This window comes from Mytilus trossulus, chromosome 6, assembly GCF_036588685.1.
Source record: "Mytilus trossulus isolate FHL-02 chromosome 6, PNRI_Mtr1.1.1.hap1, whole genome shotgun sequence".
NCBI classification, from domain to species: Eukaryota; Metazoa; Mollusca; class Bivalvia; order Mytilida; family Mytilidae; genus Mytilus; species Mytilus trossulus.
The window spans coordinates 30,730,964-30,750,050 of NC_086378.1; the positions used below are offsets into that span (position 1 = coordinate 30,730,964).

The 19,087-nt window shown below is 31.8% G+C and overlaps 1 protein-coding gene across 2 annotated transcripts in view; it reads left to right on the forward strand.

The window, feature by feature from the left end:
- LOC134721100 (uncharacterized) overlaps window positions 1-19,087 on the forward strand; it is a 105,641-nt gene that overhangs the window by 54,408 nt on the left and 32,146 nt on the right. For both annotated transcript variants that reach the window (XM_063583833.1, XM_063583834.1), the window contains 14 exons: window positions 251-408; window positions 598-715; window positions 974-1,087; window positions 2,100-2,399; window positions 3,145-3,450; window positions 4,138-4,298; window positions 4,653-4,779; window positions 6,307-6,621; window positions 13,666-13,829; window positions 14,246-14,417; window positions 15,237-15,473; window positions 15,881-16,123; window positions 16,629-17,001; window positions 18,664-18,814. In XM_063583833.1, coding sequence (XP_063439903.1) covers window positions 251-408; window positions 598-715; window positions 974-1,087; window positions 2,100-2,399; window positions 3,145-3,450; window positions 4,138-4,298; window positions 4,653-4,779; window positions 6,307-6,621; window positions 13,666-13,829; window positions 14,246-14,417; window positions 15,237-15,473; window positions 15,881-16,123; window positions 16,629-17,001; window positions 18,664-18,814 — 2,939 coding nt within the window. The remainder of the gene's footprint in view (window positions 1-250; window positions 409-597; window positions 716-973; window positions 1,088-2,099; window positions 2,400-3,144; window positions 3,451-4,137; window positions 4,299-4,652; window positions 4,780-6,306; window positions 6,622-13,665; window positions 13,830-14,245; window positions 14,418-15,236; window positions 15,474-15,880; window positions 16,124-16,628; window positions 17,002-18,663; window positions 18,815-19,087) is intronic.

The window sequence follows — 19,087 nt, forward strand, 5'->3', positions numbered from 1 at the left end:
TTAATATCTAATTAATGGAAATTGTGTTACTGTAAACCAACTTAGATTTTTTGCTTTTAGCCAATCCAAGCCAATTTTTAGCGAGTTTTACCATTGTTGTATAAATATAAGAGAAGATCACTGATAAGCAGCAATTCCTTAACCATGTGATGAAAAGTATTCAGATATATTGAGATATTCTTTTTAAGAATTATTTAGTTAATAATTTTTTTTTAATCTGATATTTCATTAAACAAATAACATATTTCAGATATTTGTGGTGGGACCCCCAGGATGTGGTAAAAGTGAATGTATAAAGACATTTGCTGTGGCAGAGAGATCTAGAGGCAAAATTATCAGTGTACAGAATGTATTCACTAAAGCTGTGGAATCTGAAGAATTAATGGGATACCTTGATCAGAAAACTAAGTAAGTATATACTATTTTAACTCAATTTAAGGCAGTGTTATACCTAGGCCAAATATATAGTACAATGCAGCTAGATCCTTATATTTAAAAGTGAAAAAAAAGCTAAATAAATTTCTGATTCCATTCAATTTCTAAGACATTTTAGTGTGCTGTTTGTTTGCCGTCTCATTTTAATAATTGTTGTTGTAGAGAATGGAAGGATGGTCTCCTGGCCTCCATTTTAAGGAAGTTTTGTGTACAGCCACCAAATATCAATTATGACTTGAAGGCAAAACCCATCATGAAGATTGTACAGATGGATGGGGAGGTAACTCTATTTTCTTTTTACGTACAAGTACATATTTTGATAAATTTTCCCTTTTAATAAATGTTCAATATTATCAAAGCATTCTTTACACAGAATATTTCTGTTTTTGTTTTGTTAAATCTATGGCATGAGAAATGATTAACTCATCATAATGTAATGTTTATTTTTATGTCAATTGTATTACTTGTTTTCTAACATTTCATTAAATTCATTAATTTTCGTCAAACATTTAAATGATATCGCTTTAAAATTTTCCAGTCTGAACCAGCCCAGATGGAGCTGCTTGGTGCTGTACTGAACAATGATGGAGCTGTTGTCCTTGGTAACAATGAGAGAATTGTAATAGCTGATACCATTAGATTCCTGTGGGAGGTTTGTATATTATCGTTTACCTCAAGATATTATTTTAATATTTTTTTTCTATGAATATTTTTGTCCTTTAACATGTATAATGAGCAGAGTTTTTCCACTTATATTTCAGAATAATTTAATTTTGGATATAAGGCGTCTTCTGATTGGCTGACATTGTTTTGTTTATCACCTCATAGACATAATTTTTCATGTAACCGTGACGTCATCAACATTTTTTCATGATTTACTCTGGTTTAAAATGGAATTAAGAATTAAATTATAAGAAATGACTGTAATATTTTTTCTGCCTATTCGAAATAACAAAAAAAATGTGTTGCACACTTTAAATGACCCGCGTAGCACCCCATTTTTATGTCATTTCTTCATAGACAGATTTTTTTAACAGTCATTTATTGAATAACATTCAATAGCATAATTTGATAAATGTTACTTTTTACATAGTTTTTCTTCATTTTGAAGAGCTGGTTAAAAACTGGTTCATACAAACATTCATAAGCAGATTCACAACTGACTTTACAACTCTTTCACACTAATTTTAACAATACTTAAATTTCTACTTTAGATGGAATCAGTTGCTCACATGAGTCCAGCACTACTAGCCAATGCTTGTATAACAATACTTAAATTTCTACTTTAGATGGAATCAGTTGCTCACATGAGTCCAGCATTACTAGCTAATGCTTGTATTACAATACTTAAATTTCTACTTTAGATGGAATCAGTTGCTCGCATGAGTCCAGCATTACCAGCCAATGCTTGTATAACAATATTTAAATTTCTACTTTAGATGGAATCAGTTGCTCCCATGAGTCCAGCATTACTAGCCAATGCTTGTATAACAATATTTAAATTTCTACTTTAGATGGAATCAGTTGCTCACATGAGTGCAGCACTACTAGCCAATGCTTGTATAACAATATTTAAATTTCTACTTTAGATGGAATCAGTTGCTCACATGAGTCCAGCACTTCTAGCCAATGCTTGTATAACAATATTTAAATTTCTACTTTAGATGGAATCAGTTGCTCACATGAGTCCAGCATTACTAGCCAATGTTGGTGTGATGGTCATGACTCCAAAAGATGTTGGATGGAAATTGATACTTGTCCAGTGGTTAGAACATCGTCCAGAGAATGACCGAGAGTTACTGACAGGTTTCTGTGATGTTTACATTGAGAAGACTATAGAATACCTAAATGATTGTTGTACACCACATATGTTGGGTGGTACGAAGAAAAAATGTCCACAATACAAACGTGTCATACAACACAATATAGAGAACATGATTGGGACTTTCTGTACTCTCTTAGAGGTATACATTTATTACATTGGTTTTCCTGTTAGTTTTACACTGGTAATTTTGGGGGCCTTTTGTAGCTTGATGTGTGATGTGAGCTAAGGCTCCAAGTTGAAGACCATACTTTGACCTATCATGGTTTACTTTTATAAATTGTGATTCGCATGAAAAATTTGCACTCATACCACATCTTATATCTAATTATTGTGTCTACTTGATTGAGAAAACATTAGATTCCTTCAAGAAGTATGTTTAATCCTTTAACAAAACATAAGTAAGATTTAAAAGATTTAAAGAACTTTTCATAAGGGCATTACTTTTACTCTTCTTAACTATATCAACTAAAAAAGTTAGCAATATTCTCCTATTTTGTTGATATGAGTTTGATAATTTTACTTTACAGAAAGATCAGTTATTGTTATTTTAAAAAAGGCAACTAGCCTATTATAAGTCTGCATGAATTTTAAGATGGTACCACACACCTTGACTTCAATTAATTTGGCTCTTTTAATTTTAATAAAATTTTGACAAAATATTACATGTTTTAACTTTAAACATTTGACCAAAATATACAGATTTAAAAAACTTTGTACCACACACTTTATTGGAAAAAAATCATTGAACACATATAAGTTTGACAAACACTGATTTTGAATATTGAGAGTAGAATGTTATAAAAATGTTAAGCTGATTTTTAAAGATTTATCGCCTTGTAGTGTTACATACCACTTTAAAATACCATTGACTTTTTTCTTTTTAGGCTGTAGTAAACCAGACATCAACACAAGATTTAAGTGATGTGGAGTATGAGAGATATTTTAACTTTACCGCCATTTGGTCGTTTGGCGGGACCCTGGAGGAGAAGTACAGAGAATCGTTCAGTAATTGGTGGAAGGAACAGTTTGAACAACATATTGACTACCCAGAGGAGGGCACAGTGTTTGATTACATGGTTGATGGAGATAGTCATGAGTTTGTACTGTGGAAGGATACGTTACAGCAGTATAGTGGAGAGAGTAGAAAAGGCATATCAGCTGAATCCTTTGTACATACTGTGTCTGTAGAGGTACTAGATTTATAGATTATAATTGAGATGACCAATGATAATCTGTTTATCGCTATTTTACCTATGACGACGTTGTCAATTTCAATGTCAATTTCATTAGCAACGCCATGTGGCCTCCTTAGTTTCTAGCAATAATGTTTCCATCTCAAGCGAGAAGCATGATATGAAAATTATCACAATAAAAGATCAAAGGAAAAATGCACAAAATAGCGATAATCTCTTTTATCATCAATTATTTTAGCATAAGTTCTTGTAATCAGCTTGATTTTTGTCATTTTTCTAGAAAAGGATATCCTTGGAATCATTTATACAGCAATTTATGATGTCTATTAGAAAAATGCTTCAAAGTTTTATTATGCCTGAATGTAGATTGCAGTTTATAAAGGACTTTGTTTAATAAATGGACTGAAATGTTTAAAGACAATAAACTATGTACAGTAGATGACTATTGCAATTTTTTTTTAAAGTAATGCTTTCTTATACATGTAATAACTTAAACTCCATGAGGTGAACCAACGCCTGTGTGAATCATTTGGATAGAGTCCCTGAAGTGGATACCTTGGTATGTAATAACTTAGTTTAAGAATTTTTGTTCGATTTATCTGAATTTGAGTCCTACTAATGTTAAGTTTTTAAATTTAGTAATCATAGTACATGATAGTACATGTATATATTTTATGTTTGTAGCAACTATCTTTCTTGATTGGAGTTCTGACAGAGTATGGTAAACCAGTTATACTGGTAGGAGAGAATGGCTGTGGTAAATCATCCATTATCAACGACAGAATCCGTACCGTCTGTTCAGGGGAAGTCGCTGAAGTCTTGTCTCTTTCAATACCTGCTAATAGGTATGTATACAGTTTGTTCTATGATATCATAATATATAAAAAAGAAGATGTGGTATGATTGCCAATGAAACAACTATCCACAAAAGACCACAGACATTAACAACTATAGGTCGCCGTACGGCCTTCAACAACGAGCAAAGCCCATAATATGCCTACAATAAAATACTATCCTACAGTAGAGTATCCTGTGAACAGTTAGTAAATAAATACAGAACTAAGAATTTCTTTTGAAACTGAGATGTGTATTTATGTGTTTATAAATGTGCTAAAATGAATTAATTTCTTATTGATAAAGATTTCAACATAATTGGCAAAGTAATGCAGAATAATTTAAGTTTACTTTTTATTTGACAGATTCACCAATGCCCGTCTGCTGTATGACCGTCTTGATGAGAAACTAGAATGGAAACATGGAAAGACATATGTCCCTAAAGGAAACAAAAAGTTACTGTGTATGATAGATGACATCAACTTGTCACAGGTAAATTCTATCAATAAAATTTCTAACTTTATATGAGCTACTTGGATGGTAAAAACATACCTGCCAACTTTTGCAAATGCCCATGGGGGTTTTGGCGCACAACAACAATTTCAAAGTTTAAAACTCTTTGCGACGACTATTTTGCACGCGTGTTTTGTAGTCTAGAAAAAGTGTCATATTTGCATGATTTGTAAGATGAGCTTACATCCCTTTTTTTAAGTTTATTTGCATGATTCTAGTTATTATATCAGCAGAAATATGAACATGTAGCTGTAAGACCAGGAATTATTTTCATGTGTAAGGATACTAAATAGTTGTTGACTTTTCCAATTTAAAATTATACACAAAGAAGGACTTTTATCAGGTTTGGAACAACACATAGGGATCCCCCCTCAATTTTAGGACATTAAAAACCACTTTTTAAGTACAAATGAGCACACATTCATATGCATATTATTTGAAGAAACTTTTCCCAAAGAACTATACATCTTATGATTTATCTGGTATTATATGGTCAACACATGTCCAAGAATTTTGATATGTTCTTGGCCTTATATCTTCTTTATTATTCAAAATAATAGGACACTTCATTTAGAAAAGCTGTTCCAAATATAATGTCAGAATTTCCCATTTTAAAGTAAATAAATCTACATTTTTCTATTTTATTTTTTTACAAGAGTGACCCCTTGACTAAGGGTAGTCCCTCATTTAAGGGATTCTTCATGTTGATGTGGGTGTGTGGGGGGGGGGGGGGGGGGGTCCATGTGAAAAATAATGAATAATACATTATACTTTAAATGATTGAATACATAAATGAAATTATTTTACAGCAAGTGTATAATGTAATGTCAATAAATTAGTGAATAACTGCTATTTATTATATTCATGATAGTACTCCATAATTGAAGTTTGTCAATCAGCCATGCTTTTATTCTTATTCTGTGTAAGAACCTCCTTGCAGTTGAAAAATCATTTGCCATGTTCACGTTTTTACATCAACAAACAGTGGAATACAACACAAGTTCAATATCTAGCATGTTAAAACAATCTTGAGAGAAAACGTTTTTGATTGGCTGATTAATTTGATCATGAGAAACACACAATTTGATTGGCTGAACACGATTTTCCTCCATTGGACACAGTTCAAAATCGGGAACAACAATATTTTTCGTGTAGATTTTCACCAAATCGTGTTTTAGAGGGTTTGTCAGGAACACGATCGTGCAATTGTGACAAAGGGTCAAAATCGTGTAGTACACGCCTAAATCGTGAAAGTTGGCAGGTATGTAAAAAGTAAAATCACAAAAATACTAAACTCCGTGGAAAATTGAAAATGGAAATCCCCTTATCAAACAGCAAAAATTAAAATCTAAAACACATCAAACGAATGGACAACTTTTATATTCCTGATTGGTACAGGCATTTTTTATAAAATTTGTGTACAAAAAATGCATGATATATCATGGTATCTTTAACACATTTTCACAGAACATGACAGTTCTAAAAAAAATATTTGTTTTGTTTCAGGTTGACAAATGGGGACATCAGACAGCTATAGAACTAGTGAGAGAACACATTGATGATGGAGGGTTCTACAACCCAGACAGCCATGCTTGGAGATACATCAAGAATGTGACCTACATCAGTACAATCAACCCTTGTACAACAGCTAACGTGCCTAAACTGAGTCAGAGATTCCTGCGACACTTTGCTGTCTTCCATTGTCCATACCCTGGTCAAGAGGAGTTACAGACAGTCTTCAGTACTCTGCTTCACTGCCATTTTATACTGCCAGAGACATCAGGGACTGGTATGCCTGCCTCTCATCATGTTGATCTGAAGGTAAACATTTATATTAAAACTCTTTGGTATAAATAACAAATCAAATAGTAACGCATTCTTTATGAAAAAGTATTTTTCTATTCTAGGTTTTTTTAAGAAAATCAATGCTTTTGATATTATTCTTAGATCTGTCACACAGACAAAGTGGACCTTAGATTTCTCTCTTTTAGGTCTTTTTTGTTCGTATAGCTCTTCATCCTTGGCTTTAAAATATTTGGCTTTGGAGGCTTCTGATGAAGGCAAACAAGAAAAGTGTTTCAGAAACATGAAATTATTCATTGTTTTTATCATTATTGTATATTACATGTAGTCACATGTTTCAAGACTACCAAAAATAAGCCATCCACCAAATTTCTTTTAAGAATAAACACAATCAGATATGACATATCTGATTGGAATAGTAAACAAGAAGTAAAACAGCTGTGGTGATGTCTTATAATTTGATCATTTATTTAATTGTAGCATGTGTATTAAAATATAAAATAAATTTAGTTTTTTTGTCTTAACAAAATAATTCATTGTATATATAGGAACACAAAAACAAGGTGAGAAAAGTTCTGTTAATTTTTGTTTTATTTGGAGCATGTAACGTATGTATGTTCCAAAATTGGTTTCCTTTCTCTAGCTTTAGTTTGTCTCAACCAAATGTTATGAGACTAATAAACAATGCAAATTACCACAAAATACAGACCAAGATTGAATAGTAGAGGCATCACTTTTACTGTTCTAGAGTTATGCCCTTTACCAATGAAAAAGTTGCTGAATTTTTCATTTCCGTTCTATAACTTTAGTTTGCTTAAACCAAATGTTATAATCTTCACCAATCTAGAGTTATAATTTTAGGTTTTTTCTTAATGAAAATAATTTATTGCATATAAAGGAACACAAAAACAAGGTGTTATTACCACACACCTCAAATCAAGTTTGAATTTTGGTGGCATCACTCTGACCCTTCTAGATTTATTATTTTTAATTTGTTCTTAACGGAAATCATTTATTGTACATATAGGAACACAAAAACAAGGTTAGAAATATTCTGTTCTGTTGTTTTGTTTTTTGTTTGTTTTATGTGGAGCATGTTTCGTCAAAAAATGATTTCGATTTGCTTTTCAGAATATATTGAATACCATTTCAAACCCACATTATTACAGTTGTGATCTTATACCAGCATTAAAAAAGAGATTTGAATCCAATAAAATCAACACTGAAAGAGATGAAAATAAAAACAACCAGCTTGTATGCCCTCTAATTTTTGTATTTTCTTCAAGTCAGGAAAGGGTTTAAAGGACATACTAATTCTTAGAATTTTGATACAGTACATTTATAAAATTCCCCTAAATTTGGGTATTATCATTTTTGGCCATGTGATTATTATATTAATGAAAATATTATTATACTTATTATACTTAATCCATTGATTTCATAATGTTATACCATTATATGCTAATTTATATGCTTGATTATTGTGCCACCATATAAAAAAAGATAGATACCTATAAATTCATAAAGAAAAAATAAAAAATAAAACTAAAAAAAAAAAAAAAAAAAAATAATAAATTACCAGATTTAATAGCTGACTCTCCCCTGGACGTAAGACTGCAACTTTTAAATGAGAGGATCAATAATGTTCCTTCATCCAAGCATATCTTGGATGTGCAGGATGAAGGTCATTCTTAGAATATGAGCCTGAGGCTCGAAAGTAATGAATTAGCTTTACTTCTCTTTGAGGGGTGAAGCTTACATATAATATCTCTGTTTAAAGGAACAAACTATAGTATAATACCTGACCAGACTATATAGCTGGCCAGTGACCTTGACCCTAGTATATAAGCACCTGTTCCATAATAACTTGTCATAATTTAAAGCAAGTTTGTGTCGACCAAATATAAAACCCAGTGGAAAAGGGTGGGTCTGACTGATAATCCCTAGGGTGGGAATTAATTACTTTCGAGCCTCAGGCTCATATTCTAAGAATGACCTTCATCCTGCACATCCAAGATATGCTTGGATGAAGGAACATTCTTATTCATATTTCGCCTTCGGTCTCAAGTAATGAATTAGCTTGTTTAAAGTGTAGACACAAACTAAAAACAATATTTATATAAATGCCAACATTTAATAAAGGATAAAAATCACAAGATCATCCAGTAACTACAACTGAATTGTATTTGTGTTTTAGTACTGATACCGGTACTATTTACTTTCCTGTGATAGAACTTGAAAAAGATTTACCATATGTCCAAACAAAACTGTACCCATAATGTCCTTAATAGAACATCCTGAAGCAAAAAGCACTTAAAAAGAGGTTCCTCTAAATGAGTTAACCTTAAAACCTCAGATAAAATTAGAACTCTCTCTAACTATCTAAACTTTACGAAAAGACTTAGATGAATTCTCTCACCTATTTTGTACACAAAACTTAATAAATCACTGTCTTAACAACACAAAGTTTTGGTTTATCAAAACCTTTGATCACCTCATTAGGTAAACTAACTAACAGATCTAGTATTTTTCAAAAACTCATGTATATGAAAAAATAAAGTGCCATGTCTCTGAATGAAAGACATAGAATGTAAATCTACAGCTGATAAAGATAGTACTTTAAGGCAGATGTAAATGTAGTCAAGGCAAATAAAGACACAAGTATAAAAGACAAACATCAATGTTAAACACTCCAATGAATATTAAGAACCTAAAAAAGATAGCACTAAATTCATCTCCCAAGTGAAAGAGTATCTAACTCTTCAATTGCAGATTCAGGTTTAAGCAACCTTACACAAATACATGTAGTAAACAAACAAATTAAGTAACATCTTTTTCTTAAAGGATAAAGTCTGTTTCAACATAGAACAAGGAAAATTCACATTAAACATGCTGAATATGAAAAGCTTGTGTTTACAAAAATTTCAATAATCAATAACATCCTTTTAAGATGGTGATAAGGAATTGATCACACCAAATAAGGAAATTTCTCAAAAAATATTGATAATGCTTGATTATAGATGCAAGGTCTCCAAGATGAAGTGTAAATATATTTTACAAATGATTCTGAAATCTCCTGTTTATATTAAAGTGATTTCTGAGTATAATACACACGTTTTTACCCTACTGCACAATCAACCCTTCAGGTGTTGGTTCACTTATATTTTTTACAATATACAGTTAAATTAAGTCTCTTCCTGACGGAAAGACATTATCTTCAGTATACAACATTGTTACTAATTTTTATGCTTAGCAGTTTAACTGGCAAATAAATTAAAATTGGTCCTAGCAAAGAAAACCAACTCTGAGCAAGCCAAAAAGGATAACCAAAAGCCTTCTGAACTTTATCACAAATAATTTTCTTTATAATTATCCCCAACAATGAAAAAGATGGGAAAATATAAGGTCTTAATTCTGATCATGAAAAATACAAACATCTCTGAAAGGAGCTTGTTGGTCTAAAGACAATGAAGTAATTATCTACAGATTTAAAAATGAAAATGTAATAATAACAAAACAAATACATCTTCTTTCAATTGCCATCCTTTTGAATCTGTAAATTTTTTAGACATATGATAAGCATCAAAAATTTTCTTACCAGGAATATAATGAGCTGTGATAAAAATGTTCTTTCTTGAACACCAAGCCCAAATAATGAAATATTTGTAGTAAGTATGTTAAGTGACAAAGAGGTTTAAAACCTCCTATTGCATAATAAAAGCTACTGAATTAGTATTTTCTGATTGTATAACTCTCTGTGACTAAAACTTTTTCTCCAAAAGAAAAATATAGCCAACAATACTATGAAATCTATATTAAATGAGTGCATACTCTTAAAGAAGCTCCAATAAATTCTACCAACAGAAACATTTTCTTCAAATTTGGATCCCAAATCCTTCTTTTGTCAGAGGAATCTGGTTCAATTCAAAAACTTATTTGGATGGGTCTATAAATCAAATTTTTAATTTCTGATTTAAAAATGTTAAAAAATTTCACCTATTGATGATAATAAACACTGTAACAACTATACAGTGTTTCAACATTATTTCTCGCCATGTTTCTGCAATGTAACATTCCCACAGATACTGCATTAAAAGCATTCGTCACAAGACCGATATATGATGTAAATCATCTAAAATACAGTTACACAATTCTATTTAAGAAAAATTTCCCAAGGGAGATAATTTTACCATTTCTCATCTGTCAGAAAAACTTAAATAGCTCAGTATCAATAATGAGACAAAGGAAAACAATGTGCTTCCAAGGAATGAGTACCAACTTCTCAAAATTTATTCCGAAGCACAGCTTATCAAGCATTTGCACCACTTCTTCTGTATTCACAATACAATCATCTAAACTCTGATCCATAATAAAAGAACCATCAATGTATAAACTATAGCATGTATATACTTCAAGTGACATTATTTCATAAATACATAAGACAGGTTTTAAAACCTTAGTAAAAACTCTTGATGCAGAAGCCAATTTTCCAAAACAAAAAACATGAATATCATATCAATGTCTTTTCCACATGAATCAGGAAATTGTGATATAATCATAAATGATACTTAAATATGCATCTGTGAGATCTATAGATGTTAGCTCTCTCTCTATATAAATATAGATAATTATTCTAAAAAGAATTACATCTAAACAAAAGATAAATGGTCCTGCTCCAAATGCTGATTAGCCACAAACTAAGTTTGTTTGAATTTTTCAAATAGATACAGGCCTTAAAGACCAATCTTTCTTAGGAACTAAGAAAATATAGGAAATAAACTGATTTTCCATTGATCGATCAACCTCTTAAACAGCTCCCTTAGCTATCAATTTTTGGACTTATGAAAATAATTCATCCTTATGAAAGGTGAAATGTATTTAATTCAAAAAAGATAAACCTTGTGGTACATCATTAAGAATAATTTTATAATCATTTCTTAATATATCTAATATCAATAGATCATTAGAAACACTTTCCAAATCATAATATTTAAGTTATCTACTGTATATATAGCAACTGGTTGAGAAAAGTGACCTCTTCGAAAATCTCTGTTCCCTTTTTGGAAACCTCTCCCTCTCAATGAAGGGAATTGCCTACTAGTATAGTACACTAGATGACCAACAGAGCATCTGCAGTTAAAAAACTGCTATTGCCTTTCCCATAACAGCTGGGAGTAAATTAATTGTTAGACCTAGAACGTTAACCTCTTCCAAGGAGTCTATAATTTGCTTTAGAATCTTTGTATAAACACAAGTTTGCTTTTTGCAATCATAACTAGAAATGTGAAAAAGCAACTATCACAACAGAATTACAAAAAAGTTTTATCATCTAAATATTTCTGAGCATCTCCTATGGGTTTAACCAGAAACCCATGGTCAAACAAACAAATAGAATTTTACAATAAAATCCTTGTATTATCAAGATCCAATGGCTCATTCTTACAACAAGAAATAGTCAACGCAACAATAGGGGTGATGATCAACCCCTTAAGAAAGTATCTCTGGGTTTCCTGCATATTTGAAACCACAGAGTGGGCCTGTCTAGGCAATGCCATTTCGATTTTTTATTTATCCTAGACACACTAGGATTGTCACAGTTCTCAGTGTGATAGTATTATTTCCTCTATGAACTTTATATTTTCCTGAATTTATCAAAATCATGATTAAACTGTTCAACAAACAGGATGAGATAATGTACCATTAATCTCACTAAAAGAAGCTTTAAAGGCTTCTGAAAACCTTAATGCAGGATCAAAAGACGTATCAAATTCAACTCCGGCTGGACTATCATCAGCCATGGCACAAACTCCAAAAAGAGGTACATACACCGTATCATTTCAGTAGATCAGATCAAAAATTAGAACTAAATCTTAATAAAAGTAAGCCTCTAATGGCAAAATTCAAATAAAGCAGCAGGTTTCTCTACAAACTCTGCTAGAGTTGAAGGCAGTGAAACTGTCTCAAACCTCATGATTCATACAGGTTCTTTACTACATTAACAATAATGAGTAAATGTATCAATATACATGCCTATCTTAAATCTCAACAGCACTTTCGTGAGAAACATTCACAAATCAAGTAGATTTTGAAGTTATACAAGTAGCACTAGATTTTAAAACTTACTTTTTACAGGTTCTGTTGCTTTGTCAATTATTTCCAATTGCCATATGCCATTATGACCTATTATAAAACTACTAGGTTTTATAACTGTTTAAGAAGAGGATTTATTCAAAATACCTCTTGATTTCCTATTAAATTTATCATCTTTAATTTCTAAAACATTCCAGAGGTGATGAAAATCATAACCATCACCCTAGTAAGTGTAAACATCATTCTAAACATCTTGCAAAAACAATACATTTGCATAAACAAATTCAGCCATTGTAATACAAAAATGTGTACCTGTGCAGGTAAAACACGTGTAAATTGTGAAGAGTACTCACGACCTTCAGGTGAATAAAAATACTTTTAAATATCTACCTGTTTAACAAACAGGAGTATGAATTAAGTAACACATACATCGTACTAATGCAAAAAATTAATGAAAAAATAAAATTGTCATACATCGTAGACAAAAAAAAAATATTTAATTAAATTCCCATGAACACTTGTCATACATCGTAGACAAGAAATTTTTAAATTCATTTCCATCAACACTTGTCATACATCGTAGACAATTGAGGAATTATTATTTGTAAATAACAGAATAACATTAGAACTTGTCGTACTTCGTAGACAAGTTAATGTAACTTTAAGAACTTTCTCCCAAATTTAAGATAAAAATAAAATAACTAAAAAGAACTTACGTGAAGTGTCCACTTCCACCCTCAAGAAAAATAATGACAAGTTATTATGGAACAGGTGCTTATATACTAGGGTCAAGGTCACTGGCCAGCTATATAGTCTGGTCAGGTATTATACTATAGTTTGTTCCTTTAAACAGAGATATTATATGTAAGCTTCACCCCTCAAAGAAAGGTAAAGCTAATTCATTACTTGAGACCGAAGGCGAAATATGAATAAGAATGGTATATTTATCAATATTACTTGTTTTTAATACAGGCTCAGCTTAAAGTGAAAGAAGATGAAGAGGCTATGAGGAAACTGCTATCCTTGATAGTTAAAGTAAATGTAGAACTCCAGGATAGACTGAGAGGAATGTTTTTACATACAGCACAGAGATGCCATTACATCTTTACTACAAGGGATCTCTCCATTATATTCAAGTAAGTTTTAAGTCATACGATGATAACATAAAGAAATCACCCTCAGTTTACTCTTAATTGGATTTAATATGGACCGATCTTTTCTGGAATTGCTAAAGGATTGCTCTATTGATTGAGTCCAAGTTCAGCTTATAATGGCATAAGTTTATTTTTTGTTTCAGCCAAATTTAATCCATAATATTGTTTTTTCAAGAAGTAATTGAATGGATTTCATAGAGAACAACACATATTGTATCTATTTAATGAGACAGTTCACTTTGCAAACATTTAAATTAACAGGCAAAAAACAACTGATTCTTATGAAATGGTTGAATTTCTTTGATATGACCCAAAAACATACAATGGATGTATCTTGTTGCTTTCACTTGTATTCTTGTTAAAATTAAACATTTCTGAAACTATACAATTAATTACAGGAATTTATGCCTTTCACTCCAGCCAGATTGTGCCCACAGAGATTTATTGTTACTATGGCAACATGAGTGTGCCTGGGTATATGGACATCGTTTAGTGACAGAAGTGGATCACAAAAGATATAAACAAGCTTTTGTTAATGCTGTCAGAAAGGAATTCTCTAGTGATGAACAGGTAAGTTTGGTAGAAATAACTTGCTTGATATTTCATGCACATTCTGGACAAGATATATTAGACTGTTAGTTTTCCTGTTTGAATGGTTTTACACTAGTCATTTTTGGGTCCCTTTATAGCTTGCTGTTCACTGTGAGCCAAAAGCTCTGTGTTGAAGGCTGTACTTTGACCTATAATGGTTTACTTTTACAAATTTTGACTGATGGAGAGTTGTCTCATTGGAACTCATACCACATCTTTTTATATCTAAGAATATCAATTTATGAGATCTTAAAAGTTGATCACCTAGGAAGTCACACATGTTGACTACTAGTGGGAAACAATAAGGTAGAGGGTAGGGTCAGAAATTAAAAGTATTTAAACAGATTGTCATGTACATGATCTTTAGGGTCAACTTTTCAAATGGTATCTAACAGGACTTGATACTAATACTTTAAATACAAAATCCATAAAATATGATGTCACTGGAAATAATTCAGTATTATGTTTTCAATTTATGTTTGAATTATTCAGTAAATTATAAATCATGTTATTTATTTTTTAGATTTGCCTAGTGGTATCTAATAGGCAGCCATTATTCAGTAACTTGTATATCATGGTATTTTTTTTCAGATTCGCCTAGTGGTATCTAATAGGCAGCCATTATTCAGTAACTTGTATATCATGGTATTTTTTTTCACAGATTCGCCTAGTGGTATCTAATAGGCAGCCATTATTCAGTAACTTGTATATCATGTTATTTATTTTTTAGATTCGCCTAGTGGTATCTAATAGGCAGCCATTATTCAGTAACTTGTAAATCATGGTATTATTTTTCAGATTCGCCTAGTGGTATCTAATAGACAGCCATTATTCAGTAACTTGATTGAACAAGACAGTGGTGTAGTTACAGCTGGTATGATTGATGCTCGTCACATCTCTAACATCTCCGAGGAGGAAGCTAAGACAGATCTTTACAAACCTAGATTTAATATGAAAGATGTAAAGGATCTTATGATCAAAGGAGTGGAGGAATACAACAAGATACATCCCAGGATCAAGTTAGCTCTTTATAAGGTACAGATCATAACAAATAGATAAACAAAAAATGTTTTAGTTTTTGTTAAATCTTGATTACTTTAGTAACTATGATAAATAAGGAAAGATGTTTTCATTCTGATTGAGCTGCTAAATTAGGCAAGACTTAGTTTGCAGGGCTGTCAAGTTTTCATGAAGCAAATGCATGTGATTTGGCAAACATTGTAAAGATCAAAGAGAAAAAACAATATAACAAAAGAAAAGGCTGCCAAATAAGCATGAAAATGCATGATGAGACTTGGCAGTACTGATAATAGTCATGAATATGTTTTCCCAATGTAGACTTTTTTTTATGGTATGCCACATTAGAAGGGCTTTGATTTTTCCAAAGTGTAATTATCACAGTGTGCAATTTATTTTAATATAATTTAATTTATGTTTTTTAGACTGTTGTAGAACAAGTTTGCAGATTAGCTCGTACTATAGCCTCCCCTCAAGAAAGTGCCCACACAGTACTAGTAGCTGAGGGATGTGCTGGTCGCTGCACTGTCATTGCTAAGTTAGCCTCTCATCTCTGTGGATATACCGTGTTCCAAGTCAGTCCATGCTCTCTACAGAGTTCAGGGGAATATAAGATGGAGCAGTTTAAGTCAGACTTAGTGGAGTGTTATACCAGAGCAGGTTCCAGGGTTAGTATATACTGTTTTAAGTCAGTATGTGTTCTCCATTTAGCTTAAGGAAGTATATGATGGCACTGTTATTAAAGCCAGGTTGAGTCAGCATGTTTAACCAGAGCAGATTTGAATTATTCTATGCTTTATACAGAGGTCTGTGATGATCGACAGAATTGTCAATGTAGAAGATCACTTATTGGAAAATTATATGTTAGCATGGAAAATATATTCTTTACTTAGTCAACATTCTTTAATGAGCTCCAAGAATGGAAGTGTGAGCATTTCAAGTCAATTTTTGTGAAAATATTTAGCTACAGCATATTCCAAGGTGACTTAGTATGTACTGGACTACTTCAGGGGTTGAAGTCATAAAACTTTGCTCAGTGCTAGGAGCACAAAAATCATGCTTGAAACATGAAATCCAGTATTTTGATTGGTTGAATCTCGAGTCTGAGTACAAAAATCATGCTCGAAAATTTTATGACCGCAGAGCCAGGACTTATTATTTCTGTCTTTTTAGGGTGAGAAGATTCTGTTACTGTTAAATGAAGAGGAGCTGATGGAAGAAGATTTCTTGGTGTTTTTGATAGAATTTATTGTCTCAGGATCTATCAGTCATTTGTTTACTTATGAAGAACAAACAACAATTATAAACTCTATAAGGACTGAAGTGACCTTAGCTGGTCTGACATACACTCGGGACACAGCTTGGAACTTCTTCCTGGGTATCGTCAGAAATAACTTCCGTGTTTGTATGATTGCATGTGATGGTGGTCAACAGTTTCAGAGACGATGCAGAGAATACCCAGCATTTACTGAAAATGTTAACTTCCTGTGGTTCCCTCATTGGTCAAAGTCCAGACTCATTGAGCATGCATTGTACCATCTTAAGGGTAAGTAATGGATAGAAGATATTATGGTTTTTATGCCTCATTTGTGGCCATTATGTTTTCTGGTCTGTGTGTCCGTCTGTCCATTCGTCCATTCCTCTGTTTGTCTCTTTGCTGTCCGCTTCAGGTTAAAGTTTTTGGTCGAGTTAGTTTTTGATGTAGTTGAAGTCTAATCAACTTAAAACTTAGTAAACATGTTCCCTATGATATGATCTTTCTAATTTTAATGCAAAATTAGAGATTTTATCCCATTTTCACGGTCCACTAAACATAAATAATGATAGTGCAGATGGGGCATCTGTGTACTTGGGACACATTCTTGTCTGAAAATATTTTTAAAATGAGGTCATTCACTAAGAAGGATATAATGATATTTTCCATGTAAATTTTGAATAATTTACGATGCTAAATCCAAAGTCTTTTCACTTTTACAGTTCTAATTAACCTTAATGTTTCTCCAAATTGTGCTTTGAATTTTGTCTCACCAGATTAATTGACTTGATTGGGTTTTTGTTGAGCCTTCGACTTTAGTCGAAAAAGCGAGACTAAGCGATCCTACATTCCGTCGGCGTCGGCGTCGTCGGCGGCGTCAACAAATATTCACTCTGTGGTTAAAGTTTTTGAAATTTTAATAACTTTCTTTAACTAAACTGGATTTCTACCAAACTTGGACAGAAACTTGTTTATGATCATTAGATAGTATCCAGAAGTAAATTTTGTAAAAATAAAATTCCATTTTTTCCATATTTTACTTGTAAATGGACTTAGTTTTTCTGCGGTAAACAGTACATTCAGTCTGTGGTTAAAGTTTTTAGAATTTTAATAACTTTCCTAAACTCTTCTGGGTTTGTACCAAACTTGGACAGAAGCTTGTTTATGATCATAAGATAGCATCCAGAAGTAAATTTTGTAAAAAAATAAATCCATATTTTACTTGTAAATGGACTTAGTTTTTCTGCGGGGAAACATTACATTCACTCTGTGGTTAAAGTTTTTAGAATTTTAATTACTTTCTTAAACTATTCTGGGTTTGTACCAAACTTGGACAGAAGCTTGTTTATGATCATAAGATAGTATCCAGAAGTAAATTTTGTAAAAAAATAAATCCATTTTTTCGATATTTTACTTTTTAATGGACTTAGTTTTTCTGCAGGGAAACATTATATTCACTCTGTGGTTAAAGTTTTTAAAATTTTAATAACTTTCTTAAACTATCCTGGGTTTGTACCAAAATTGGACAGAAGCTTTTTTATGATCATAAGATAGAATCCAGAAGTAAATTTTGAAGAAAAAAAAAATCCACTTTTTCCGTATTTTACTTTTAAATGGACTTAGATTTTCTTTCAGTTAACATACAGACGTGTAAAGTCTGCAGTTAAAGTTTTTAAAGCATTTATTAGATTCATAAACTATGCTGGATTTTTACCAAACTTGGACAGTAGCTTCTTACAATCAAAAGATTGTATCAAGAGGAATATTTTTATTGATTTTTTTCCCTCATTTTTGTTGAGCATGCGGTTTACAGCAAAAGTAGGCGAGACACTGGGTTCCGCGGAACCCTTACAAATTTTTTGTTGATTGCTAGAGAAAGGGTTATGGTATATTTTTGAAGCAAGTTGTGTGAAACAGAAAAATAATCTTTATTATAATTGGTTTGTTTGGCAGATGTTGAATGGATGAACGATGTTCAGAGAGAGAATATAGCTCACATGATGGCCTCAATGCACCTCGTCCTCAGACAACAAGATGGCGGTGAGAAAGATGCAGGAGAATACAGACATGTGACTAATACATCTTTTGAAAAGTTTGTTGAAAGGTAAATATAAGAGAATTTAATTCAGTTCAATAAACAAAGCAATATCAATAATGCTTGTCTACTAACAAATATGTTTGATTCATATCACAAAAAATGTTCCAGTATGTAACAGTGAAATGAATGGTTGTGACAATTCAAAAATTCAATGTAAGACCAATATATCGCTTAACAGAACAGGCAGGCTGGTAGTCAATAAATTAAAACCTTAAAAAGAATTACTCTCAAAAGAATAGCTTTTATAAAGCTCCATAGCAAAACATGGCTATAGTTTGG